The sequence below is a fragment of the Dicentrarchus labrax genome, unplaced genomic scaffold (genome assembly GCF_905237075.1).
Source record: "Dicentrarchus labrax unplaced genomic scaffold, dlabrax2021, whole genome shotgun sequence".
NCBI classification, from domain to species: Eukaryota; Metazoa; Chordata; class Actinopteri; family Moronidae; genus Dicentrarchus; species Dicentrarchus labrax.
This window is the reverse complement of record NW_026136702.1, coordinates 24,768,727-24,789,961: the sequence shown is the minus strand read 5'-3', so window position 1 is coordinate 24,789,961 and position 21,235 is coordinate 24,768,727. Positions and strand designations below refer to the sequence as shown.

Here is a 21,235-nt window from a genome sequence, read left to right as displayed (position 1 = left end):
GCAGTGGCTGCCATGCAAGGTGCCAACTGCTCACCAGAACGGAAACTAAGCATTCACACACAGTTATCCACAGACCATCGGGAGCAATTTTGGGTTCAGTGTCTTGCTCAAGGACACTTCGACATGCAGCATCCATCCAAATGAAGAGCTGCTTCTGGGACACTTTTTAAACACACTTCTGGTGGAATCACAAGCATTGTCTAGAACGACTGCAATCAGCTCCATCAGCCGCGTTGCAACTGGAATGAAGGGACAGCTATAAGAACTAAATGTTGATTAAAAACGTACTTCTTCACTTTGTCCTTTTTCCTTCTTTCTTCTTCCCACCCTTCTCTGTCCTAATCCTCTAGGTGTCTTTTTCTGGGATGTCCAGGCAGGGTGGCCTGAGGGGGTTCAGCCCCGAAGCGCAGGCCACCAGCACAGACACTCCCATTGCTGAGAGACTACACAAGCATCTACAGACGGACACATCCAAATGTAAAGACACCTGCACTGCTGCTTGAAAGAAAGAACTGACCAAGCAGCCAACAGCTCAGACTGAACTTTGGACCTGATATTCAGGAGATCACCTGTGTCGTTGCCATCTTTTATTTAGCCGACTGACCTTTCTCCCAAATATTTGACATTCCATCCATCAAATAATCATCTATCCTTCCCTCTGTTCCTCTTTGCATTCAGTCATCTGAGTTTTTGCACTGCAGAACTAGAAGTGGAGAATAGGTAATGCATGATGTTGGCCATGTTGACCTAGTGTAAATGGCTATTCCTCAGCACAGCTCAGTGCCGGTGTCTACTGCTCGATCTTCCGCCTCCACTCCCTCCTCCTCTCACCCCTACTCCACCTCTCAGCTCTCCTTCACTGTTCACTGCTGCTGCTTGCTGCCCAGTCCTGCCTCCCCCCTCCAACACCATGGTAGGTGCAGGCTTGGGTGTGTGGAAGCTAATGAGAGGTGTCCGCCAGCTGGAGCTTCACCGCCTCATCCTGGCACTTATCATCTTCTGCTTACTGTCCATGGCCTTCCTAGCTTACTACGTCTCAAACAGCCCCAAAATCAAGGAGGCTCCACCTTTACCCTTCAGTGACTGTGGCGGAGGAGGGGGAATGTCACCCGGAGCGAGTACTGGGGCAGCTGGAGGAGGAGCAGGTGTCCAGAGGGCACCGCTTTTCCTTCCTTCACGCCAGGGACGATTACGACAGGTGAAGGCGGTTGACAATTCCAGGACGCAGCCTGTTGTTCTGGTGTTTGTGGAGAGCATCTACTCCCAGCTGGGCCAGGAGATTGTAGCCATATTAGAGTCTAGCCGCTTTCACTACCGGACAGAGATTGCTCCCGGTAAAGGTGACATGCCCACATTGACAGAGCATAATCGTGGACGCTACACACTGATCATCTATGAAAATGTGTTGAAATATGTCAACCTGGATGCGTGGAACCGTGACTTGCTGGACAAGTACTGTGCTGAGTATGGAGTAGGAGTCATTGGCTTCTTTAAAGCTAATGAAAACTCTCTTCTTAGCGCACAGCTCAAAGGTTTCCCCCTCTTTCTACACTCACACCTGGGACTCAGGGACTACCGTATCAACCCCAATGCACCTCTACTCTATATCACCAAACCCAACCAGGTTGAGCAGGGCCCTTTACCAGGGGATGACTGGACCATTTTCCAGTCCAACCACTCTACCTATGAACCAGTGCTTCTGGCTAGCACCAAGTCCTCTGAGGTGCTGGCACATCTTGGACCCAGCCCTCTCCGGGCCCTCCACGCCACGGTGGTCCAGGACTTGGGACTCCACGATGGCATTCAAAGAGTTCTTTTTGGGAACAATCTCAATTATTGGCTTCACAAGCTAGTGTTTGTAGATGCCATTGCCTACCTGACAGGGAAGAGACTGTGTTTGTCCTTGGACCGCCACATCCTGGTGGACGTGGATGATATATTCGTTGGCAAGGAGGGAACCCGTATGAAGGTGTCGGATGTGGAGGTGGGTGAGCCACACAAGAGATAAAAAGTGATCAGATATTAACTATAACTTTAATTAATAACTTTAGTTGCCTCTGACATTTCCTAGTGGTTGATTAAGAGATGTTAGGATACATTCATACTCATACTGTTAAGAGGGCTTCGGATTGTATGCCAAGGAAGTTCTTGTCTCACACTGAAAGAGCAGTTAAAGGATCGGTTCACATTTTTTGTACATGTTTTGATGCCAATGTGCCATGAGTAACGTTGAACAATTACTGTGACGTATGTAAGGGATAATGCTCTCAGAGGTGTCCATTATCAGGAATTAAAGGACGACGGGGAGTCCATTAATTCCTGTTAATGGACACCTCAAAGAACATTATCCTGCTTTTAACATGGTCATTTGCTCAGCTACAAGCCAAAAAGCTAACTTTATACTAGCAAGATTGAAAGTCAATAACACTGCATACTGTTGACAAACAGGACTAGCTAGCTACCCATCCCTAAATCAATATCAATATCCCATTGTTTAGCCCATTGTTTAGCTAGATAGTCAGGTTTGCAATTTGACTGTTTTGGTTTACTCTCACTGCTCACTTGGCGTCTCTCTATAGAAAGTGTAATTGTTTTTTCGTCTCTGCCCCTCATCATCATACTGACCGTCTGACATTTGCATGTAAAAGCGTCACGGTTAGCTCAGTGGGTAGAGCTGGTGACCCATGTACTGAGGCTGAGTCCTTGCTGCAGCGGCCCAGGGTTTGAATCCAACCTGCTGCGTGTCATCCCCTCTCTCTGTACCCCCCTATATTTATGATAAGATAAGTTCCTTTTATTGATCCCATGTGGGAGAAATTCAAATCTGACACAGCAGCATAGGGGAAAATGAGTGTAAAAAGAATACTAAGTATTATAAAGATGTAATGGACAATAGAAATATAAAGACTATAATTAAATAAATGTACACGATGTGCAGTATGCAAGTAGGAGATGTGCAAACATATTTAAACAGTGTTAGCTAAACTGTACATGTGCAGGTTGTGAAAAACAGGTTAAGTTAAAACAATCTTAATCAGAGGAGGTTGGAGGTATGGCTGTCATGTAGCAACAATTATCAATTAAATCAGAAAAAGTATAGACCCAAAAGTGCCTGTCAAAGTTGGGACAAGGTTTTATGAAATGCATGTCTAATATTTATTTGTATTCCCTGTTGAGTTTCCAAACATTGCTGCTTAAAAGTGCAATGCTATGTGGCAACAGAATTGTGAAGTTCGGCAACACCAGGACGGATTCACAGATCACCGAGTTGTGATTAGTCCATTAAAACTCTAAATTAAAACCAGAGCAGATGTATCCAATCCAATCCAACTTTATTTGTTAAGCACTTTAAAAACAACCAAAGTTGACCAAAGTGCTGTACAGGAGAATAAATAAGACATCATAAATGTAAACAGTGATGGTGATGATGAAGACCACTGTGAGGAATATAGACAGTGATGGCGATAACACTGGAAAGTTCCCGTGGCAGATAATAGGACGAAGTCCGACGGCGACAAGCTCGATGTCCGGGATGCAGACGCTCTTTCACACAGACTTATGCAAGTTTTAAACACAAGGTTTTTATTGGACTGCATTGGACCTGGATTGTTTAAAATCACTGATGTGGCCCTTTAAGTGTGCATGTGGAGAGTAGGGTGAGGATCAATGACTCATGCTATAAGTTGTGAGGAATTTTGATTAGGCTTGCGTCAGCTGTCTGTTGAAATAAAAAGCTAGCATTAGCATTTATAGTGACATATACTAATGGCACTCTTGTAGTCTTTCATATTGTTAATTGCTTCGGATCTGACAAATTGTCACCACCCCGCCCACATTAAAAGGCTTCACCAACACAGAGCACAGAAAACCAGAGTGTAACAAGTCTTCAACAGCAGCTGGGTATGGCTGGGCTAATCAAGTTCCTCCTCTAAGCTGCTAATGGTAAAGGAGGTATAATTACGTTTATTACAAGCTGAACTTTTCAAACTTAATCACTGAAGGAAGCCATTCGTAAAAAGGAATTGCCAGTCTAGATAAGCAGGAGCATAGCCAGCTTTCCCACTGGGTGACCAGGTTAGATCAATGTTAGATATAAAGGTACACATCCCTTCTGATGTTACTATTTCTGTGACAAACTGTTGTGTGGTTAGAGACAACCTAGAAAAAGTAGGAGGAGGTCTGGGGGCATGCTATTTATGTATATGTATATATATATATATATATATATATATATATATATATATACACACACATTTTAATAACCTTTTAAATGCTAATGTCTAGTTATGTCTAGTTTAAGTGTGTATTTTCACCAGTCTGCCCTCCTCCTGACTGCTGTTTTTGTGAATCGTTGACTTGTCAGAACACCATGTTCTTTTAAATGAGTAACCATGGTGACGGCTTGCATCTTATTCTGCTGTTTTGTGACACTGTTACATTTTCAAAAGGACACTAGGTTACAACAGACTGTTGCTGGTGAATGCAGTGTAGCACAGTGTGTTGTGGACATTATGGAAGCGGGCCCCAGCCTGTAGGCTATTAATAGAAAAATACAAATGATTTCAAACTGTGCCTTTGAGTTTGACACACGTGGTTTAGCCTGTCTTTGGTTTGGTTTTAGAGGTGGGCGATACATATCGTTTGCGATAATATCGTCATTGTTGTTTTTCCATTATCGAGTATTTAAATTACTTCGCCAAAAAAAATTTAAACATGCGGAAACTCCTCACATCCACTTAATACACGGTGCAGCAACGCTCTCTACAGCATGGCAGGATTCAGTCACACGATCAGTGGGCCTACGTGATCCCATGACCTCTCGCTAGCTTCCTCCTTGCAACAGTTTAGCAGCACGTTGTGATGGTAGAGAGAAAATGCAAACACCTCCAGTCCCTGAAGCTACCGGTACTTCAGATGATTTAGTGCCGAGACGTGGGTCTACCTCTCTGGCATGGAAATGATTTGGTTTCGAAACGAGCGGAGACGGTTTTTGAGCGCAGCGCTCAGAGCGCTTCAAGTTGAAATCTGTTCAACTTTTAACACTGCTGGGCGCTCGGAAAATGAGTTTTTAAGCGCTCTCAGCGCTAAAAACGCGTTTGGTGGACGCAAGCCCTAACTCAGACAATTCCAATCACATTTTATAGGATATCGACTGATTATCGTTATCGCCAAAATCCCAAAAAATAATGAGATTATTTTTTGCCCATAAATAACGAGATTATTTTTTGCCCATACCGCCCACCCCTACTTGGTTTTATAAAAATAATAGATGCATTTTATTTCCAACAGAATCCTTGCATAGCATAGCATAGACCTGTACAGTGGTTTGCAGGTAGCACCGTAGCTTAGTAAATTGGAATGTGTTGTGGAGTAAGGTCCTGGTTTAAATCTCTCCCCTCGTCCTCTGTGTGTTTTGATGTTCTTCTGTTGTGGTTGTGTGGATTTCTTCTAGGCAGTCAGAACTGCTTCTATTGTCAAAAGAGATTAATTTAACTAAATTGTAAATGTAAATGATTGTTCTGTGATAGATCTGAACAGGATGTACCCTGCTGCCTTTCACCCACTGCATGCTCATTTCAGTCTTTCTTCTTGAGACCTTTGGTGGTGGTGGACCATGGAGAGGCCATGTCTATAACAATTCATGGACTGTTTCATAAAATAAGATATTCCTTTATTGATCCCCTGTAGGGGAAATTCAAATTTGGCAGAGCAGCAGAGTGGAATGTAGTGCAAAGAGTAATGAAAGAAGAAAATACTATATATATATATATATATATATATATATATATATATATACATTTTTTTTTTATGGTTTTGCCACAGTTTATTATTAATTATTATTATATTAACACTTATATATGTTGGGTTTTGTGAGGGAGGCTCCATAATGAACTCTAGAATGATTATATAATGGAAAATTAAGACATTAAAACAAATCAGCATAAAGGTACCAGTATCAATACTAGTGATATAAGTTTCAGTGTGTTGGTTTATTTTCAACCAGCGCTGTAAAAAAACATCAGTTGTTACTACATATGACTAAGGCCTTTTTGAATCACAGAGGTTAAGCAAAAACGGTTTGACATTTTCTTGAATAGCATAAAATAAATTAATGTTTTTGAGTGGGTGTGAACTTTGGCTGTATTTTTATTTTTATTTATTTACAGGCGTTGCTCAACACTCAAAACAAGCTGCGAGCACTGGTCCCTAATTTCACCTTCAATTTGGGATTCTCTGGAAAGTTCTATCATACAGGTATGGAACATGTGACATTACTGCATCAACACAGCTTTCTGTTTGAAACATTCTCTTATAATACAGCTTTGTATATTTGTAAAGAGGGCAGTTTAAAAAATAATAACATTACAGTAACAACATCGAGGTCATTGTCAACATGACCCAAAGTCCCAAAGCCGCCCCTTCTTGCTCTGTGCTCCAGTAACAGTTGAGCAAGCCTCAGTCAAAACCTGAGCAACTTCAGACAACCACATTTTAAAAATAGTTAAAAGGTATAAGCAACATGCTAACATCAGCGGTCTATATCATTGACAGTATATGTAGGTTTATATGGACACTTACAAGTCACTAATGTTGGCAGAGTTTTTGCTCTGTAGCAATTTTTGAAAGCCTAGCAAAATGCTAGCTAAGTAATGATTAATGTCAATTAGTTAGTTAAAGTTTTGCTAACATTAGCTTTGAGATGTAACTAGCTAGTTAACGACTGACGTAGATTTTGCTATGGGGCAAAACTCTTTCTAACAATCTAACAGTTGATGTAGATTAGCTCGATAGTGTTGCATTGCTAGTTAGCTCACTAATGTTAGCTTTTATCTCTTAACCATATTTTCAACATAGACGAGCCTTCCACATAGCATATCGAAGTACAGGAAAGGAGGAAGTTAAACAGAGGTTCTGACTGATGCTTGATCCACTGTTGGGGCGGAACTTAAGAAGGGCCAATTGATTCTGGCACAATTCATCTCAGGGTATCTGCCAGTACCATGTACCAGTCTGACAGCAGTGCAGTCTTTTTCACAGATTTAAAATCCCTATTTTATGTGCCACATTACTTATGCCGAAACTCTGTGCTTGTGCATGATTTCAGGTACTGACGAGGAGGATCGGGGAGATGACATGCTGTTGCAGCACAGGATGGACTTCTGGTGGTTTCCTCACATGTGGAGCCACATGCAGCCTCACCTTTTTCACAACGTCAGTGTCTTGGCTGAGCAGATGAGGCTCAACAAGATCTTTGCTCAGGTTAGCAGCGCTGATACAATGCAGAATTGAAAATGTAAATACACACCTGCATATGCTTACATTCTTTCCTGTCCTGTCTCCCACACCTCCCTTTCTCTAGGAGCATGGCATTCCGACAGATATGGGCTACGCAGTGGCTCCGCACCACTCTGGGGTTTACCCAGTTCACAGCCAGCTCTATGAGGCCTGGAAGTCTGTGTGGGGCATCAAGGTGACCAGCACTGAGGAATACCCCCATCTGAGGCCAGCTCGATACCGTCGCGGCTTCATTCATAATGGGATCCAGGTCAGTCTGCAGTCCTTGATCAATAATTGCAATAATGTTCCTGTGGGTAAGGTTTTCTGTCAGAAATGAGGTTAGATTTTGAAGTGATAATGAAACATAGCAGCTCTGCACAGCTGGGATGTCCTTTTCTGTGGTGCTGTGTGGAAACAGTGAAGCAGTTAACCTGAGTAATAGTGATATTATTTATTAAAATGGCACGGCATCAACACTATTGTCACATTGACATCAGTATCACATATCACATAAAGAATAAAAACCAAAATTCCTACTTACACTAGGTAGTCAAAGAAACGTGCTAATTCAGGAGCATGGTGTAGAGATGAAGGGGTACAGTATAACAGAGTTAGGTGAGTTCAGTGCTTTCTGCAGAAGGAAAAAAACTGTCCTTAAAGAGGATGTTCTGTTGGACAAAGACCTCTGTAGCACGTGCCAGGATGGAAATGGAGCAGGTAGTGAGCAGGGTCAGATTGGATTTCACTTGCCTTTGTGTTACACTGCAGAGGTAAAACAAAAATCCAGTCTTAACTCAATGGATCGCAGCTCAGTTCTTCACTGCTAGTCATAAACCTGTACTTTTATTTGTGAAAAGAGACCAAATTAGATTTTGTCTGGAGAAGGGACTACCCGTATAAAGTAAAGGGCAATTTGTTAACAGGTCTGATTTGATATGTATTTTTTAGATGTAGTACAGCTGCAAAGTGAGCACAAAGCTAAATTACTCAAAGTAACCCTGCATTAAAATTAATAATGCTATATAAATTATGATCCTGAAGATCAGTTCAGGACATCTCTGGTCTAGGAGTCTCCTGGTTTAACCCTGACTAATTACTCATTCCTGCCTTACCCTCAACCTCAAAGTTCTGATGTAAAATAGTAGTGACAGGGAAGTCACAAACAACTAATGACCTCCTTGTGTGTTTTAGGTGTTGCCCAGGCAGACCTGTGGTCTGTTTACCCATACAATCTTCTACAATGAATACCCAGGAGGCTCAAAGGAGCTGGACAAGAGCATCAGAGGAGGAGAACTCTTCCTCACTGTCCTCCTAAACCCTGTACGAAAACCACACCGTGCACACACAGGAGCTGTAGACTTGACACTTGTGACTCCACTTGGGTTTTTTTGCTGGGAGACTTGACTTGAGACTTGAATACCTGCTTGATTAGTACTAAATAGTCTGTAAAATGGGTTTATTAGCTATAATGTTAAACAGAGAGTTAACGCGAAAAGTGAGGTATAAAAAGACAAACTTGAAATTAAATTCAGTCAACAACTGCTTCGTTATACAAACGAGCTCAATTTTCATCATAGTTTTTCTCAAAGAATTCTTTTTCACTGAAAATAACTACATAAAAACTAATTTATGATGACAAAAACTATGACACAATCTACTGATAACTGATAAAAACAGGACTGATTCTCTGTGTGAGCCCTGTACTGATGAGGGAAGTGAATAACCCAGAGTTGCTAATCTTAAATTAGTCTTATTAATATCGAGGTTTCCTCTTTTCCCAGAATAGTTGGAAATTCTAGAGAAACATTTGAATAATGCATTAGACTTTAACTAAACCCATTTTACTTGACTAAATTTATTGTATATCTAGTTGACTAAAAATCTCCTGATATTTAGTCAACTAAAACTTAAACAATTCAGATGACTTAAACTAAATCAAAATTTGCTGTCAGTGTCAACAGTTGAAGAGCTGCTAGTTATGCTTCACTTGTTGAATCACTTGTACAGCTTTTTCACGGCGTTAACTGAAAAGCTTAAGTTATGGAGTATGGAGCATAGTCTTATTCAGGACTGATCCTGGTTTTAATGTGGCAAAGCGGTATCAAAACCAGGAGCAGAGATGTACAGAAACACTTACAATGTTCCAGTTGGACTGAAACTCATCATGGGGCTTTTTGCACTGTTGCACCTTCATTTTGAGAGTTCTCAATTAACTATTTGACGCATACAGATACTTAGATTCACGACTTGAAACTGGACTTTAAATGCCCTGTTCCAAGTGTTTAATTCGATTTAGGCCAATTTGTAATTTTCATCCTCAGCACTGAAGCTGCCTTTGACTTGCAAGTCACATCTCAAAGACTTGAGACTGGACTGAAGTTGCCCATTAAAGACTTGAAACTTGACTTGTTCAAAAGATTTAAAAACAGCTCTAGCGCACACACACACACACACACACACACACACACACACACACACACACACACACACACACACACACACACACACACACACACACAATCATATGTATGCAATCTTATTGGGACTGGTTTGTTCAAATAATAAATATGCTTTGTTGTATTTTTCTGAATCTTTAAAAATGTCCTTTTGTTTTTAGTGAATTCAATTATGATCATTATTCTGTAAAATTTGTGAGACTGATCTTGATAATTTTTCGGTGTAGCCAACGTGTTTGTATGTGAAAACGAATACTTCTGTTGAGTTGATAATCTGAGTAAACTTAACAGCTGTTGCTCATTATGTAGCTAATTTTAGCTCAGCCTGCACATCTGCTGGTTTGAGCCTAAGGACTTGTTGCCCTGACAACATCTCCAGGTACAATTTTAAACTAACTTGCAAATTACATTGTACCCTCTCAATCCAGATCAGTATCTTCATGACCCACCTGTCTAACTATGGCAATGATCGGCTGGGTCTGTACACCTTCGAGTCTCTGGTGAAGTTTGTCCAGTGTTGGACCAACCTCAGGCTGCAGACGTTGCCCCCTGTCCAGCTCGCTGAGAAATACTTTCAGATCTTCCCTGAGGAGAGAGACCCCCTCTGGCAGGTCAGTAACTTTGGAGAATAAAAGATTAGAGTTGGACATTTTAGTATTTTGAAATGTATTTTTGAATAGCTATGTCTAAATCCTCTGGATGGTTTCATTCTTAAGTTAGATCATAGCCAGTCATTAAAGGTTATATAAACGACATTCATTGACATGAGATGTCACACTAGAGCACCAGCATCTTAGACCAATACAATGGGCACTGCAGCTGACCAGACTCCATTGACAAAAACAGTCATTTTACCTAGCAGATAATTGTAAAACACACTTCAAACTGGACAGAAGCAAAATAAAACTCAGACATATATATATATATAATAACAGGCTCAGATTGTTATTCTATGTGTTCCCTACTGAGATAGACCTTAATGTTCAACCAGAAACTGCTGTAATATTGCTCACCAGTAATTTTACCTCGCATATCATTGTAACATCCTAACTTCATTCAAAGTGGACAGAAACTAAATGAAACTCACCAAAACAGTCTTTGTTAGTCTTTACACTGTTCCAACAACAAAATAAATCCTTAATTCACAGACGTAGATGATAAAAACAGCAGTTTCAGTTGCTCTACTCGCATGGAGGGATTCGCATGCACTAACATGGACTCCCGGCCAGACTGGCTTTGTAAACAAACCACAGAGAGGCTGCAATGTCCTTATCTGGTCAGGACACCATGACTCCACTATTTTGTTACATAGCAAATAGTTGTTTACTGCTGTATTAATGTTTCAAATCTCATATGCACAACCTTTAAATGATGAAGTCATTGAAGTCAATGGTTTAATCAAGCAAAGCTAAAATGTTGTTTGTCCTGGTGAAAGTAAAAGCCACAGCTGTACACTAAATAAGATTTCCTTTACATTAAAGAAGGTCTTTTCTACCTTAACTAAGTCCTTTATTGAAAGGTCTGTAAAAAAACTTTCTTCAAACTCAGTCATGTGACTATTTTACAGAATTTAAATAAACATATGTAGCATGAACACTGGTATTGAAGCATAGTGTCAAATGTATTTGCTTCCAGATGTGATTTAAAAAGTGAAAACCAACCACATTATTTTTCAGAACCCTTGTCATGACAAGAGACACAAAGATATCTGGTCCAAAGAAAAGACCTGTGACCGACTCCCCAAGTTCCTCGTCATTGGACCACAGAAAACCGGTACCACGCTCTCTCCATCTCCGTTTTCATTCTTTATCTTTGTCTACGTATCTCTTTCTTCATTATTATAAATGTGTTCACTCAAAGGCACTACAGCGCTTCATTCATTCCTGAGCCTCCACCCGGCAATCACCAGCTCCTTCCCCAGCCCCACCACCTTTGAGGAGATCCAGTTTTTCAGTGGAGCAAACTATGACAATGGGATTGACTGGTAAAGACATCTTTCTTAAGATTTCTTATTTTCTAAGGTTCCGTTTTGCTGGACTGGTGCTTGCAGGTCTTAAAGGATGGCTGATATTATAGGGGTAAAAGTTGAATATCAAGTCTGTCTTAAGACTGTACAAATATTACATATGTACATTGAAAATGTTGAAGGTACTCTGGGAAGTCATTCTTCCTCTCCATACTAGTTGTAAAGAGATCTTTCTAACATGGCTACACTGTAAAATATTGGGGGACAAAATCCAAAGTTAGGTGATTTAATTTAAATTAGTGTTAGCTGAACTGCAGTGGAGGGATATGGCAAGCTGGTTTGTTGTGAGGACACTAAATCTACCTGCGATTGCCAAGACAAATATACCCACTAAAGATTAATTTAAATATTGATTAACCAAAAAGAGAAGCAACTCCAAACTTACAGCCAAAGCTTCAAAACAACTGTTAATGTCCTGGATTGACCAGTCAGGGTCCAGCACCTCTATCCAATCCACAATCTGTGTCAAACTGCTGTTGGCTGAGCAGTTCAGTAAAGAAGAATGAGCTCTAACTGCTGCCAAATGTGTCTCTACTACATACTGACTTGAGAGTGTGAATACTTATAATATAATATTTGTTTAATATTTGTACTTAGTACAGTAGTTTTAATCGGTTTTTGGCGAGCTGTTTGACATCAAAGAGTCCTCTGTTCACCGATGCAAATTATAGTAATTCAACTGTTAATGCCGTAGAACCCAACTGAAGTGGCCTGGGGATGTGAATACTTTTTAGTCAGTAGCTAACTGGTACTTGTTTTTTTATTGGTGTTCTCTTCAGGTACATGGACTTCTTCCCATTCCCTTCCAATGTCAGCACAGATTTCATGTTTGAAAAGAGTGCCAACTACTTTGACACAGAGGTAGCTCCTAAGAGAGCTGCTGCCCTGCTTCCCAGAGCCAAAATCCTGGCTGTGCTCATCAACCCGTCTGACAGAGCTTACTCCTGGTACCAGGTGAGAACCATCATCCAGACTGTGTCAGACCGTACAGTTCCCTCAAAGAAACACAGTTACTCACTGTGTCTCTGTGTGTGTTAATGACCACAGCACCAGAGAGCCCACCAGGACCCTGCAGCCCTCAATAACACTTTCCATGCAGTGGTGACTGCTGGCCTCTCAGCCCCCAGGGACCTGCAGGCCCTCCAGAGACGCTGCCTTCATCCCGGGGCCTATGCTACTCACCTGGAGCGCTGGCTGCAACACTACCAGCCCAGTCAGGTAACAGACACACACTGGGACAGGTGGCTATTAGTATGGTCCAGTCTACTTCACTGTCAGTCAGCAGCTGCTTTCCATGCAGGTGTTCTTACAAGGAGATGGTTTATTATTATTAATGCTTCTAAATGTTGGAGGAGTTGCACCATCACCAGACAGATACACAGACGCACATAACATATATAACAGACATCAAAACAATAGCAGTTACCAGTCCTCAGTATAACATATACTTGACTCTTTCGCCCCCTGCTGTCCAGTTATAGATATAACACTCTACATATAACATTGTATGAACAGAATATTAAGCTGCTTTGCTGAGGAGCCTGATTATTTTTGTTGCCATAGATACCATTCTACACAGTAACTTGTAATATCTTATGCCATTAAGGATATTTTAAAGTTAAATGGACTCAAAGCATGTCTCAGAATTAAACTTGCAGATGTCGTCCTAGCTAATGTTAGATACTAGATAACTAGATGGGTGTCTGCCAAAGCTCTTTACATTCAGTACAGTGTCATAAGGTACGAGGACCTGCATTACGTGCATCAGTAAAATGAGTCGGGAGTCTCTATGATGCAGTTGCTTTCTCTGAATGTTGCCACAGAGAAGACTCTCAGGCCCTGTTCATACATTTATAAGTTCACACTGGGCGTTAGAATGCATCATGAGTGACCACATGGGATGAGATCTCACTTCCCCACTCTGTATGCAAATAAACATACATCGTTTCCAAATGCAGCCCCCTAGTAGTAGCCATTATAATAATTAAGAATTTGTCATAGAAAGCGCTTAACAAAATGTATAAAGTTTCTTGTCAAACTCAAAATTGTGCGATTTTTAAGGGGAGTCTGGGGACATTGCATTTACTAGTTCACTAGTGAAATCACATCTATTTATTATGGCGAGTCCAATCTCAGACAGCATGGTTTGTGTGTACTTACAGGATGTCTGTAGAGTAGGCGGTCGTTCAATGTGGGCCAGTACGCATTAGGGTTTACACTACAAAAGATATGTTGTTAAACGTATACCAGACCACCTCAGTAAGTGATCGGATCACAATGTGGCTCTTTGGATGTTTACAATTGTATTTAGAGCTTGAGATCCTATTACCCAAGATGCATCTTAATACCAGGTGTAAACAGGCTGTACCAGATGATCACCCACTGAAAGCACTGTTTATTATCATGTGTATCTGCCATCTGTTACTATATCATACTCTTCATCTGTGGTACAAATGGATGCAATCAAACAAATATGATGCCAGTGGTCAGCTGTTACTCACATATCCCATATGTTCCTGTGGGATGGTGCAGTTGCACATCGTGGACGGCGCCCTGCTGCGCTCCAATCCAGCACTGGTCATGGAGGGGATCCAGAGATTCCTTGGTGTCACTCCCATCTTCAACTACACCCAGGCTCTAATGTTTGTAACACACACATACTGCCACACATACACACACTGTTATTCTAGAGATTGTGTATAAAAAGTGTACTGTGAAATAACACGCTGTGTTCCTGCAGGTACGATGACAGCAAAGGTTTCTGGTGTCAGCGGGTGGAAGGAGGTCGAGCAAAATGTCTGGGGAAGAGTAAAGGCAGGAAGTACCCTGAGATGAGTTCTGAGGTACATATACACCTCACACTGCCATCACCTCACATCACACATTGACTGGAATGTGCAAGCAGCAGTTATTATAGTTTTGTGTTTTTCATTAGTTTTTATTTTTATTTTTTAATTCAGTTTAGCTTCCAGAGTGAGTTTGCTCATTTCAGTTTATTTATTTATGTTTAAAAAGGTTTCAGGATTAGTTGTAGTAGTGTTAATCCTAATGTTGGGGTTATTTGTCATGGGCAAGATTGAACAAGTTCACAATAGGTATTACAATACAAACACTGACTCAGTCATGTCTGTCTCAATAAACATATGCACCAGTGCCTCCTTGTTATGTTTACAAATATGATTAAATTGACTAAATACAGTTTCTGTATATTTTTTATTTTATTTTATTCTAGCAACTTGTTTTTTCACACCTAGTTTTAGTTTTAGGGAACTAAAATAACCTTGGCAAGTAGTAACATTTAAAGGATGATTTTAGTTTATTAAAACATCGATCTTATTAGGGATGCACAATATGGATTTTTTTCAACTAATACGATAACCGATAATTACCTGCTTCTCATGGCTGATACCGATGAGATAATTATAAGAGAATATAAGATATAATAATAATAATTTCACATTTTGTATTTAAAAAAGTTAACGTGTTATTTTTACACACTTGATTGCAAGAAAGGCTAAGATATAGTGAGCAAATGGGGATGACTTAATGACAATGAGTTAATTCTACTAAGTATTGTGTCTGTATCAGAGCCTAATACTAGTTTAGTTTTTTTTTTTTTTCAGACTTTAAAAAATAAAAAAAATGACAAAGATAACGATAATATACAGTGCTGGGAGAGGCAGCCGCAGAAAACTGGGGCTTATTTAAATCCTCCACTCAAGTTAAAATGATGAGTTAGAGAGAGTATAAAAATGAACACAACAATTTGACCACATAAAATTGATGGCAAACTAATAGTAATAGTAGCACACTCCAAGGATTAGCTAACATTGCACATAGCTATTTTCTCATCTAACTCAGTGAATTAGGGGTTTATTTGAACCAAACCAGAGTTGGTGATTGTTGGAAAGACTAACAGAGACAGTTTTGGTGAGTTTTATTTTGTTTCTGTCCAGTGTGTTTTATGATTATCTGCTTGGTAAAATTACTGCTTTTGTCAATGGATTCTGGTTGGCCATAGTGGCCAGCATTTTGGTCTGAGATGCTGGTGCTCTAGTGCGACATATTGACATATATTTCACATATATGACCTTTTTTAAGTATTTCGTTCATTCTCTTCAAAAGTAAAATTTGCTCACATTTTAGCTGTATGATGATGGGTTGAAAGACATTTAAATGGAATTTGTGAGCCTGCTGTTGTGTGTATGGTGTCTTGATGCAGAGAAAGACTGAAGAGAGCTGAACCCACAGGTCTGACTCACCAGACAGGTGATTCTTTGTCTTGTTTTTCATGTATAAACAGATAGGATGCTGGGATGAGCAGCACAGTGGGAAACCACTGAGTGTCATTGATAAATGTTCCACAGGCAGACAAAAGCTGTAGCTCTCACTGTGAGCTCTGATCAGATCTTTGAGCTCTATGTGAGTGGCTCTGACGCTGTCACTGCTAATGTGTCACTATGACAACACTGGCAGCGGTCAGCTGTGCCTACATGGAAATGATTGAATCAATCCACTGCTGAAAATAGTCCCCAACAAATGCACTATTTGCTCCTGTTTAAGCATTTTAGTTAAAATGAATGTCTAGCAGTTTAATGAAATTACTGAGGCTTAGTTAAAAGTCATGTATTCAAAATCCTCTTGCCAATGATGTCACACTAGAGCACCAACATCTAAAACCAAAACAATGGGACAGAAGTAAAGTAAAACTCACCAAAACTGTTTTTGTTATTCTTACCACAGTCTTTCCAACATTCCCCAGTGATGGTGTCCACTGATTGTTGTTGCCACTGACAGGCTCAGATTGTTATGGTCAGTGTCTGACAACATTGTAGAAAATATTCCTACAGATATGGACCTTTTTGTTTAACCAGAAACAGCCATAATATTACTATCGCTCACCACCACAGGGTTTCCTCGCATCCTGGAAAACATGGAAAACCTGGAAATTTACAGACTAGTTTTCCAGTCATGGAAACACCTTGAATTTGATTCAAATTACCACAAATCCTGAAAATAGTTTCATCCTGGAATTTTTTTGGTAGTATTTTAGCTCCTCGCCTAGATTGCCTACATTAAACTAGAAGCATATTTAGTTTGAAGCTGTTTGTAGAAGAAGCTGTGCAGTCTCACACAAAACTTGTTTTCCAAATGCGGAGTGGAAAAACGTGAAGGTGAAAGTCGTGAAGTGAAACAGGACTTGCAGTAATCTTTTCAGCCCCCAGTCTACTCAAGCAGAATTCTCAGAGAACCCAGTGGAAACACTGTAAATGTTCATATCTAAATGCATACAACCTGTTAATGATGATCACATTTGTTGTTGTGGCTGTTAAATACATGCACAGTGATGTTAATTGTTATCAATGCTTTGGCTGGGGTGAGAACAGCAAAGGGCGCTACGAAAGTGAGCTAACGTGGAGTGTACAATATTCATCGTGAACCCTGCATCATTAAAAGGAGTCAATACTAGGCCTACCGGGAAATTATATGACTGACTGTGAACAAGTGGTAAACGGACCTGTACTTGTATAGCGCCTTTCTAGTCTTCCAACACTCAAAGCGCTTTTACACTACGTGCCACATTCACCCTTTCACACACATTCACTCAGTGATGGCAAAGTCCATCTAACATTCATACACATTCACACACCGATGCACGACATCGGGAGCGATTTGGGGTTCAGTATCTTGCTCAAGGATACTTTGACATGTGGCACCAGGGGCTGGGGATCGAACCCACAACCTTCCGATTTAGGAACGACCCGCTCTGCCTCTGAGCCACAGCCGCCCCACAGTGCTGTTCTGTATTGTCAAGAAAAAATCCTGGAAATTTCCTGGAAATGGGGAACCCTGCACCAGACGTAATAGGCAAAACAATTTTACCTTGCATATATATCACTGTAGCATCACATCACATTCACAAAGTGGACGAACAACATAAGTCTTTGTTCGTCTTCCCACTGTTCCAACAATCACCAACTCTGGTTTGATGGAAATAAATCCTTAATTCAGACGTAGATGATAAAAACAGCAGTTTCAGTCGCTCTACTCAGCTGCACACGGAGCAGACCGGCTGTGGAAACAAACCACAGAGAGGCTGTGATAATGTGACACCATTATTACACCATTAGTCTCCACTATATCTTTACATAGAGAATAGCTGTTTGCTGCTGTATTAATGTTTGAAATGTCACACACACACACACACACACACACACATATATTATGGAATGCCGTTTAGGAAATTATATAATATATTATAACCTTTAACAATATTGGTTAACACAGTTATCCCTTAAAAAAATACTATCATTATTTAGTGCAAAGAGGCAGTAGACTGTTACTGCACTTTAACTTCTGTATGTTGTATAAATGATTTTTTTCCCTAATTCTTCTGATCTTTCCCGACAGTCGCGTGCCTTCCTGGCAGAGTACTACCGTGAGCACAACATGGAGCTGCTGCATCTGCTGAATCGGTTGGGCCAACCGCTGCCGTCCTGGCTCCGCCAAGAACTCCAGAGCACGAGCTGGAGCTGAGGCCACATGCTCTCACACACACAGACAGACAGACACAGGACAGAAAAGCCGGGACTGGAGTCTGTGGATGAGCCAACCGCTTGGCTCTGGATTAGACTGGACTACCTGATCTGGAATCAACAGCAGCACACACTGAATGAGCTACAAGGTTTGAGCCGATGTTACCGGTGCTCCTGGCAAGAAGAAGACAACATGAGGTCTTTCTTTAAACATTGGGCACCGTTGGAGAAGTGGACTCTCCCTCCAACTCCTGATTTGTTGCCAACCTCCCGCGAGCACTGGACAGCCCTCAACCTCAGTGTGTGTGTGTGTGTTGGACCGGGGTGACATCAGTTTGCTGTGGATCCAGAGGGACTGGGTGACCAGCAGGTTTGAGGCATAAAGACCAGGTCCGACAGCCTTAACACGAGGAGAGAAAGTCACAGGGCGAGCGCGTGTGGATGTGAGTGTATGACTGGATACAGGACTAACATACACACACACACACACACACACACACACACACACACACACACACACACACACACACACACACGCCTCATCTCTCCACAAGAATGATTGTAAAGCAGTCAATTTTCAAAAGCAGTTGTATATGTTAGGTGTGAGGGAGAGCAAAATGGCCATCAGCCTGAAGCAGACAGTACAGACAGTACAGACAGACAGACGGTCCATATCCTGGTCCAGGTTTCTCTGCTACACACACACACACATTTACCTGCAGGTCTAGCCAACAGTCGGGGTGCTGCCTTTTATCCTCAGTTTTCCAGTCTGTTTAATGTCGTGGCAGACATTTTAAAATGGATTTGTCTAACATGATGACAGCTCAATGTAAATATCATGTGTTCAGATTTGGTACATGTGGTCCAGGCTCTGCCTCGCAACATCCTGTCAGGGAAGCTGTTTTTTCACTGAGGTGAAGATGGTTTTTGAATGATAATGGACTATACTCCACATTGGCAAATTTCTCCAGTTTTTATTTTAAATTGCTTTATATTCTTGCTCTTAACCTGCATAGCTTCCATGTTTCAATACTGGAGTGAAGCACACAGCACTGCGGAGCAAAGCTTGATGTAGGACTGGAGTTTTAGTTATTTGTGTATGTATTAAAGGTCCAACCTTTCAGAGGATCTGTTGTCAGAAATGGAATATAATATTCATAGCTATGTTTTCATTAGTGTATAATCACCTTATTATACACTAACATTTTTATCTACAGAGGGAGCGGGTCGTCTTCCATGGAGTTCGCCATGTTTCTACAGTAGCCCAGAATGGACAAACCAACCACTGGCTCTAGATAGAGCCTTTTGCTTTTTCGCCAGTTTCACAGCCACCATAGTTTCTCCTACACACTTCACAGCCCGTTCTCCCTCCCAGGTCGTCAAATACAGACGCGAGTGGTGTTCAGTTAGTGGCTAGATGCCACTAAATCCTATACACTGGTCCTTTAAGTGTAGTTATACATACCAAGCTGAGGGGCAAGACTAGTGAGAAACAAAGCTGAAATATGTATAACTGTCCAAAAACCTCCAACTGTGCAAACACTTCCTGGCTGCACATGATTGGACAAACCCTTTCTGCTCCAGGATTTTAAACCAGGCCGAAATGGCTCTAGTATTATGAAAGCAGCTCACTGAAATGTGTGTCTGAAAAGATTTGAGGCGTAAGTCTGTTTTTTTTTTTTGTTGTTTTTTTTTTTAAGATCAACAACGGTCAATTAAAACGTTTTTGTGAATTTCACCTGATTTGTATGAAGTAGACCTAGACCTCTATTTTATGCAAATGAGGAGCAGCCAACGTGACGCTCCGTCTCTTGAAATGCAATACCAGAATGCACTGCACAGCTTCTTACATAGACAGTGAATGGGAAGCGTGGAAATGACTGATCCTGTGGACCAGTCAGTACCTTTAGCCAACTAATTTTCCAAGAAATAAAGTGTTTTTAGTGATGAAAGGAATATTATTATTGAATGAAAATGGTCCATTGTAAATTTGCAGTTTGTCTACAGAGACAAATGTTACCCCTAAACTTGTGTAAGGTTGGGCGACTGAAGAGACAGATTTTTAAAAATGACTTTCTGCCTGGTACATTTCAAACTTCACGTCTCAAGCTGGTGACTCCTGCTATCTGTTTATAACCTCCAAGCTGAGATAAGACCATCAGGGTTACTTTCTCAGACTTGACAAAGCTCCTCCAGAACCACAGAAGACATACAAATGGTTACAGACACAAGACCAACCACGACCAGCAAGTTAAGTATTTGGTCGAAAATGTGCTTTTTATTTACTTTATCATCAATCGAAAAGTGTTCTTGACTGTGATGAACAGTTAAGCAGTCTTTTACAGTGATCCTGACAGGATGTGAGCATGCAGTACAGTCCTGGACCAGAGCTATTTAAACCTAGTGTGGGTTGTGTTTGACTGTGAAAAGGGGAATAAGCACCTCAGTGAATAAGTGCTACACAGAAACATTTAAAGCCTATCACATGTCAAATATCTTCTGAAAACCAACACAGAGTGCTACACACACACACACACACACACACAGTCACTTGTCTCCATCTGAGGACAGACACCACGAATGTCATTGGACGAGAGGACAGCCGTCGGAGCCAGTATGGAGATGAATCAGAAGCTGCTGTCTTGTTTTCTGTTTGTTTTGTATAAATGTCAAAAAGGCCAACACTGTATCATCTCTAATAAACACAGGGAGGTTGGAAATGATGGCTCCTGCCTCTTTATTACCTCACTCACCTTCATGTTACGTATGAGAGCCAATAGTGCAATAAAACCACTTGCAGGAAGAGGAAACCCAGGTTCCTGTCAGTATTTACACCCAGTACAGTCAGCAGAAACTAATAATGAAAAAGTGATGATAAAAAGGTTTTATTTTCAGGTAAACAACATAAATTCCAGTCCATATCATTCCTGCATGTTGCA

At 40.9% G+C, this 21,235-nt stretch overlaps 1 protein-coding gene across 3 annotated transcripts in view; it reads left to right on the top strand.

The window, feature by feature from the left end:
• The window catches only part of ndst2a (N-deacetylase/N-sulfotransferase (heparan glucosaminyl) 2a), a 40,869-nt gene extending 19,853 nt beyond the window's left edge, over positions 1-21,016 (top strand). For all 3 annotated transcript variants that reach the window (XM_051422991.1, XM_051423006.1, XM_051422999.1), the window contains 13 exons: positions 351-1,984; positions 6,168-6,255; positions 7,106-7,260; positions 7,361-7,546; positions 8,470-8,598; positions 10,163-10,345; positions 11,411-11,507; positions 11,595-11,718; positions 12,540-12,714; positions 12,808-12,978; positions 14,293-14,402; positions 14,501-14,603; positions 18,172-21,016. In XM_051422991.1, coding sequence (XP_051278951.1) covers positions 911-1,984; positions 6,168-6,255; positions 7,106-7,260; positions 7,361-7,546; positions 8,470-8,598; positions 10,163-10,345; positions 11,411-11,507; positions 11,595-11,718; positions 12,540-12,714; positions 12,808-12,978; positions 14,293-14,402; positions 14,501-14,603; positions 18,172-18,297 — 2,721 coding nt within the window. In that variant the 5' untranslated portion in view covers positions 351-910 and the 3' untranslated portion in view covers positions 18,298-21,016. The remainder of the gene's footprint in view (positions 1-350; positions 1,985-6,167; positions 6,256-7,105; positions 7,261-7,360; positions 7,547-8,469; positions 8,599-10,162; positions 10,346-11,410; positions 11,508-11,594; positions 11,719-12,539; positions 12,715-12,807; positions 12,979-14,292; positions 14,403-14,500; positions 14,604-18,171) is intronic.
• The last annotated feature ends 219 nt before the right edge of the window (positions 21,017-21,235 follow it).